The sequence below is a fragment of the Cupressus sempervirens genome, chromosome 2 (assembly GCF_028749045.1).
Source record: "Cupressus sempervirens isolate cs-2001-9-10 chromosome 2, ASM2874904v1, whole genome shotgun sequence".
Lineage (NCBI taxonomy): Eukaryota > Viridiplantae > Streptophyta > Pinopsida > Cupressales > Cupressaceae > Cupressus > Cupressus sempervirens.
The window spans coordinates 182,781,021-182,789,089 of NC_143119.1; the positions used below are offsets into that span (position 1 = coordinate 182,781,021).

Consider the following 8,069-nt stretch of genomic DNA (forward strand, 5'->3'; position numbering starts at 1 on the left):
TTCAATTTTTTAAATTCAAAATTTGTCAAATCTGCTTCTCTAGATGAAGATGGGTATTATAGAAGAGAAAGAATAACTTCTTGGGGTTAATCTCTCGATCTGATGCACTAGTTTATTGACTTTAAAAAAAGAAAATGCTTTTGCCTCCTCTATGGTACTTTGTCCATAAAGCACAGTGTCACCAACAAACTGTTGGTGGGTTGTCCGATCTAGGCCACTAGTGATCCTAATTCCTTCAATAGTCTCCTCATACTTGGCTTTGTTTATTAATCTTCCAAGCGTTTCAGCCATTAAGATGAAAAAAAAAGGGGATATCAGATCCCCCTGTGTAAGTCCCTTGCTAATTACAAAAAAGCCTTTGGGCAATTCATTTTACCAGTATTGATAACTTAGGGGAGGATATATATTCAAAGCTCAAATTCACCCATGGTTTTGCGAACCCAAAGGGTTTGAGACACTTTCTCAAAAAGCCCTAATCCACTATCTTATGTGTTTTTAATATCTAGCTTAGTTAACATACTAGGCTCATTGTTATTTTGAACGGTATGTATGGCCTCTTGGGCTCTAATCACTCCATTGAAGATAGATGTGCCTTGTACAGACTTTGTTTGTTCCTTGCTAATCTGATTTGGGAGAAGTTTTCAGATTCTCATCGCCATAGTCTTAGTAAATAGTTTATAAAGAGTATTGCAAAGAGCTAGGGGACGATAATCATTAAAGGTCTCTAATTTTTCCTTTTTTGGGATAAGGGTGATAAAGGTATTATTCAGCTCCCTGAGGAGTTTTCCCAAATTTTGTACTCCTCCTAAGGCCTCATTTTCCTCCACCCCTATGAAGTCCCAACATTTTAAAAAGAAACGTGCCGGAAACCCATGTTGCCTTGGAGATTTATCAGTATTCATTTGCTTGAGGGTCGCACTTACTTCGTCAAATGCAAATTTTTGCAATAGAGTTTTATTTTGTTCGTTGGATATTAGCTTTGGAATGTTCTTAACGATGCTTTCTTGTTCCCCTAGGTTCTGGTTATCATTATTATTGAAGTTTTCTTCGAAGTGCTTTATTGCCTCTTTTGCAATATGGTTAGTAAATAGTTTATAAAGAGTATTGCAAAGAGCTAGGGGATGATAATCATTAAAGGTCTCTAATTTTTCCTTTTTTTGGATAAGGGTGATAAAGTTATTATTCAGCTTGAGAAGCATTTTTGGTGCTTTGGTTTCTTGTTTATTCTTGTTATTGTTGACATATTTGAAGATGCATGTATTCTGAAGTTTGATTTGTGGGGGCAGGTAAGGGGTTTTGTAGGAGCTCAAGATGGATGGTTACACCTTCCCGAGGGTTGTGAGACAACTCAATGGAACTCCACTTGGTTCAAGTTTTGTTTCTTCAGTGAAGATTTTCTCAAAGATGTGTATACATCTTGATGAGGGGGGGAAGGGAGGGGTGGGCGAGCTGGTTCTTAAAATATGAATTGTATATTTTGGAAATGAAGTTGTAGGAACAATGTAATCAGGGGGGATCGCTAGTATAATATTTTACATTGATAATAAATGTATTACATTGCTTAGGGTAAATACTGAGAGCGGCAGTTTTGCACAGTTAACTATTTAGCTTCTTTCTGTCACCATCTCCACCACTTTATAAATACCTGTCAAATGTAATACAAAATACCTTGAAATAAATAAAATATTTTATCTATTTCCATAACAATAAGGTTGCATGAACTTCAGCACAATAACTCAACATGATTGTAGTATTTCAAGAATTTTCTTTGAAGTTGGCCAATATCTTCCGACTAAAAAGACATTTCAACTCAAGATAGATCTGATTACTTGATTTTCTTCCGAGTGGTGTTTTGTATCATAGATCTGTTTGGAAGAATGGAGTTTGATGCTAAATTTAGAAGTTGATTGATCGGAACAAGATCTAGTGTAGCTCTTCTCCATGTGGTAGATTGATACTGAGAAAAACTAATATGGCAAATGGCATTTATTATCATGCACTCAACAAGATTACCTTAAAGAATTGATTCTCTCTTCTGTGCATTGATGGTTGTTTGGACCAGCTTCAAGGTGTGCCATTCTTTACAATGATCAAACTAAAATCAAAATATCGCGAGGTACTGTGTCATCTAAAATATGTTTGGAAACTTTCATTGAAAATTGAGGAGTGACTGTCTGAATGGATAGTTATTTTAGTGACTTGACTAAGAAACCAAGTGACATCAATGCCTTGATGAATGACATCTTGCATCCCTTAAGGCTTAATCAATTTCTTTTAAATGCACTTGGATGACATACCTAATTTTAAAGTTTTTCCATAAAGGGATATGTATATTCTGTGAAACTATAAATCATTAATGTCATGTTAGTGTAGTGGCTATACAAACTTCTCTTCATATATATAAGATTTTTAGTCTTTTGTCTGCTATAATCTTTGAAGATCTGTAAATATAGGATACATAGGATCAATATAGACACTTTTGACAAGTTCGTTGCTTCTGCCATTATAGCTTCGCTATAATTGTGTCCATTCCCTCTGAAAGAACCATGTGAACAACCTACTATCTGTTTTTGTACACATATTTGTACTATCTATAGATTGCTATGTATAAATTTATCATGTTAAGGATAGTGTACTGGCCACACAAACCTCTATTGAGAAAGGTGGGATGTATAGATCATGTGCACAAAGCAATGAATTAGTCACTAACATAGAAGTAGATATGTTACTTCTATTTGAATGATGATATCCGTGCACAACATGGACCTGAAAAACTGTTTTCAGAATAGGGAAACGTTCAGTATGGATTTTCTGTCATTACAATATTCGTCATTGTTCTTTAGTGCAAAATGAGTGCATGGGTATAAAGAATATAATACACCTACAAACAATAGAGAAAATGATACAATGGTCCAATGTTAAACTCTGACCTTCCAACTTCCCTGTCAGTTGTGCACAGTGAAGAATGGTGTTTTATTACATGGCTGGAGTTGTCCACATGTAGATCTGTTGAAGTCATCACATGAAGTTACACATAGCTATATGGACGAACACATATTTTCAATTTACATGCTTCAACTGTGGAAATATCATGTCTGTTATGAACTTATTGTCTACCATGATTTATTGCTTTGGAATAACAATTAATGTTTTTTTCTATATTTATCTTTATGTTTATTGGAAGATTAATTATGGCCTTTTGTTTTGCATGCAGCTTTGTGACAGAACAACTTTCAGATGGCCTAAATATTGCTTTGGAATTTTATTGTGGCAAAGGAACAAGTGAAAATTGGAAAGTTGACAAGATCGATTATAATGGCAGCTTGAAAGATGCAGTTTGCAGTCCGTCTTTGAGATGGGCCTTTACTAAGACTTTGAAGTACACAAATGGTTCTTATCTAGCATCTCTGTCTTACATTTAATATATATTTCTATTATTTTACCCTTGGTCTACTTTCTTTAGAAGTTATGTAATGCAGTCAGATTTTTGTGAATATTCACAATTAATTCTTTGACAATGGTAGAAGATGGTCTACTCAGTGCATTTATTGAGGATCAATGCACCTCTAGTGCTCTTAGCTTGAGTGTGAGGATTAGACGAGTAGCATGTAATTGGTGTATATCTCACAGGAAACCTAACTGGTTTCGTATTCCTTGCTTTCATTGATTTTAAGCAAGCTCTAAAGGAGAGGCGAAGTGGTCTGCTGGTTTTTGCAGCCTGTGATGTAATGAAGCTACAAATGTGAATATACATTATTGTATCTCTTTTTTCACATTTCTACTAAAGGCTGAAAGCTCCAAACTTTTTTACCTCTGCTTGCCCATTAGCTGGATATGCAATGAGAATCAGTTTTCAAAATGGAAAATTTAAATATGCAATATAAATCTTCTTTGTTCTATTATGGTCAATAACTAAAGTTCAAAGTTTTAAGAATCTAGGCTAAAGGGCTACACATGTACATCCAATATGAATCAATTGTCTGCATTTGGATATTAACATTTTATCAATGCAGAAGTACTATCGATGTCTGCTCTCGTTATTAGGAGATTGAGTCCAAGGATTGTTCCCAGCTAGCAAAACCAGATCTCCACGAAAGAGCTTGGAGACATATATATCCATTAGTGTGTAAAAATGTGGAGTGCCCCATGAATACAGTAGATTCATCTACGTTCAAGTGACAAATAGGTTACGAAGGGCGTCATAACATTGAGTGTACCAAACATGTGGAGAGAGAGATCCCCACAATCTCACTTGTCCAACATTATGAAATAGATAAAGGCGACAATGAAATAGATACAAATTTCATGCTTTGATTATTAAGTTTGAAGATGGATTAAAACTTTCTTCCACTCCTCTTCTCATTCAATATCTCGTAATGATTACTCCTTTTGTGTCGTTATGCGTGCTAGGAGAACTTCCTCTCTTCACATGCCTATTATGATTATAAATTTGGATGTTCCTTTGTTCAATCTTGCTATGATTACTATGACTGTGGCTTGTTCTTGTGTGGGGTTTCTCTGTCATTTACGAATTTGGTAGGGTCTAGTATGCCTTGGGGGTTTTGTTGGTTCAAATGGTCAATCAACTAGTTTTTGCCAACGACGAAGTTGTGGGTGTTTGTGCTATGGTGGGAGCTTTTGTCATGCATCTAGACTTTTGAGATTTTCTGCTACCTTTTCTCATGCCCAAAGCTTAGGTTCCTTGCAAGTTAACATAGCTGGAAGGTGTAAATTGCTAGTTATTATATGTTCATTTGGCAAGATGCTCGTATGACATAACCCACCCCAATTTGTCCTAATATAATCATCTTAAAAGTTCAGTTGGATGAGGTTGCACAAGTGATATAAATCATTGATCATTTTGCAATCCATCATTACATATTCAATGGGTAGTTTGGATGAAATTGACAAATGAAGGCTATTCGTGATTGCGTGAGTAGAAAAATATGTTAAATAAATTATCTCTGCATTTACGCTTGCCAACCAGCCAATTGTCAACCCTAAGATAGTGAGAAACTTAGCAATGTGTCCTTGGCTGATTGAATGCTGATGGAACAAGTTATTAGTTGCTAGGGTCCTTAAAACGTTCAAACTTTATTATAACAATCAATAGGGGTATGTGCACACATTTACAACTAAAATCACAATGTTATAAGGCTATTTTCAACTTTATTGCATCCATTCATGATTTCAAGTGTATTTTCTAATACAAAAATCAAATTCCTTAGAATTAGGGTTTTCAACAGACAGTTTGGATGAAGTTGACAAGTGAAGGCTATTCGTGATTGCGTGAGTGAAAAAGAAGTTGGATGGACTATCTTTGCATTTATGCTTGCCAACCAACCAATTGTCAACCTTAATATAGTGAGCAACTTAGCAATGTGTCTCTTTATGATTGGATGCTGATGGAACAAGTTATTAGTTGTTAGGGTCCTTAATGTGCAAACTTAATTATAACAATCAATAGGGGTATGTGCACACATTTACAACCAAAATCACATTATTATAAGGCTATTTTTAACTTTATTGCATCCATTCATGATTGCAAGTGTAATATCTGATATCAAAAATTGAATTCAACCTTCTTTGAAATTGAATTCCTTAGAATTAGGGTTTCCTATGAATATATAAGGTTTTGAATTGCACCCAAATTGTGAATGCTTTACTCTCATCCAAGATTTCAACTCTTATGTCTAGCTCTTCTCACTCTATATGAGCCAATTAGAAGGCCTATAGATTGCAATTGAAGTAGAATTCCAAAATTCTAACACAACAACTAGTGGTTGTCGAACCTTATGGTTGTGAATTTCACTACGTCCAAAACTTCATCTTCTTAGGGAAAGGTGCAATATAATGAAATTGCATAACTTCTTAGGTCCATAGAGGAACAAAAGAGAGAGGTTTGGTTGTAGGCTTGATGATTGCTTTGTTGATTCAAATTCTACTTGTAGGGATCCAATAATTGATCCCATTGGTTTTTAACTGTGGATGAGAGGCTATAACAAGAAGAAAGTTGATGCTCATATGATAAATACATGAGATTCCAAACTTGCAACGATCATGGCGTCCAATGTGTTTGTTAATGTTGATTTGATCAAAGCACTGGCTGGTTAGTACAATCCTAATACTCAACAAAATTTATTACATTTTAAAACAGAGTGATCTAATTTCAACAAGAAAAGTATTGTAGAGACATTCATGGTGGAAAAGAATAGATAGTGGCTTCTTGATGAGATATAACTGGTCCAAGAGTTTGATAGACATCATAATTTAATAGAGGTAAAATTCTACTCTATAGACATAGATTGTTTGCAAGGTGTAGATGGCTTTGACTCCAAGAGATAGGCCTCCTTAAAAAATTGACCTATCTATAGGATACATGAAAGATACATACTATGTTATATTTAGTTTAATTGACTGAAAATGTGGTTAGAGGAGCTAAAGGTTTGGCCTCAAGTTGATCAATAATTTATTCTTGTTCAAGAGTGGACCTATACATGGAATATGCATAGAAAGGGTTATTCATACATTCCATTTGAGAGTCATTTTATCAGAAAACTCTTCTCTTACTTGCATGGAGTTATTCCATGGGGATTAAGTGAAAGGGCCAAAAAAATATTAAGGCCTAAGTAGTTGGATCAAGAAAAGAGAGTTAATCATAATTAGGAAACTTGGTTCTACTTCAAGGATCGTACCATTATTAGAGTCTTCAATAGTAAAACAATTCCAACAGTTATATTGAAATGTCCCTTTCTCTGATTTTTGTATGATATTTCCAACTTTTAATCAGATCTTTAAGATCAAACAACTAATATCACAAAGATCCTCCAAATTTCTCAAGAAACCCCAAATCGGGTATGCCAGAAATGGTGCCAAAAGCTTCACAGCTTCACCTATTATTAATAAATCTGAAAATGGACATTTTTATAGAAATTTCAGCAGCATAACAGCCTACAAAATGAAATTTCCAGATCTATATAGCCTTTCCACTGCAGCTCACAAATGTAGGACAAAAACTATGCTCATCGGGCTCCCGAAATTAACACAAAAATGCTCGGAAACACCACAAAAACACTAATAAACTATCTCAGAAGTTTAATCACGTCCCAATACATATATTCAGCTCTATTTTAACAGCTTAAAGTCTGAAATACAGCAGCAAACAAAACTGATATGAAATGCTCAACTGAAAACACCAAACTCATGCAAAAAACACACCCAAAAACCCACAAATCTACACTGTTCAGCACAAAGGCAAACTCTGTATGAGCATGCACATGGAATGGCTTCAAACTCCCGTCTTTAGCCTTCCTGGAAACCTGCAAACTCCCTTTCTTGGGTCTCCTTGGAAACCTGCAAACTCCCGTTCTTGGGTCTCCTCCTCCACAGGTTTGGCAGTTTCTGAAGAATAACAAAGAAATCCGCAAAATCAAGTTTTGGAATGTGCCCAAAATGCCTCCAAACCCCCTTAAAAGAGGGCATAAATGTAACTCACGTCCAAGAGAGGTTAATGAAACATATTTTAATAATAATTTTCATTTATTAGTCCAACGGTTTCCAAAGATTAACTCCCTTTTTCCGAAACTTCACTTTCTTGGGCCTGGCCTGCCTTAGCAAAAATTATTATTTTTTAATTATTTGAAAAGGGGACATGACATATATCAATTAATATACTAGACATGATTTCCTTCTTAGAGATCATACACCATCTCTATACTATAGAAAGTGGCACTATTGCACTATTGGAGGAATGCATAAGAGAGGGGGCATATTTTCTTCTCAAGTTGTCATCTTGGGAGAATACCATTTCTCAAACAAGAAGGATTTGAGGTTCTTGAAAGAAGATTGAACATGTATTCTCTCTTGTTTGCAACATATAAGTTTTATAATTCTTAGTATTTTATTCATAACATGGTTTCAAAAATTCTTGATCATGTATAGGATGATTGGATAAGAAATGCACAAGTTTATTAGGAGGATACTAAAATGAAAGAAAGATGGTTTGATAAAAAATATTTTTCTACCACAAAAGTCTCATAGTCCTAGAGGTAAGGATGATAACCCTTCTT

At 34.9% G+C, this 8,069-nt stretch overlaps 1 protein-coding gene across 2 annotated transcripts in view; it reads left to right on the plus strand.

The window, feature by feature from the left end:
• LOC149571682 (uncharacterized) overlaps nt 1-3,810 on the plus strand; it is an 84,872-nt gene extending 81,062 nt beyond the window's left edge. For both annotated transcript variants that reach the window (XM_089813107.1, XM_089813106.1), the window contains one exon: nt 3,215-3,810. In XM_089813107.1, coding sequence (XP_089669233.1) covers nt 3,215-3,422 — 208 coding nt within the window. In that variant the 3' untranslated portion in view covers nt 3,423-3,810. The remainder of the gene's footprint in view (nt 1-3,214) is intronic.
• The last annotated feature ends 4,259 nt before the right edge of the window (nt 3,811-8,069 follow it).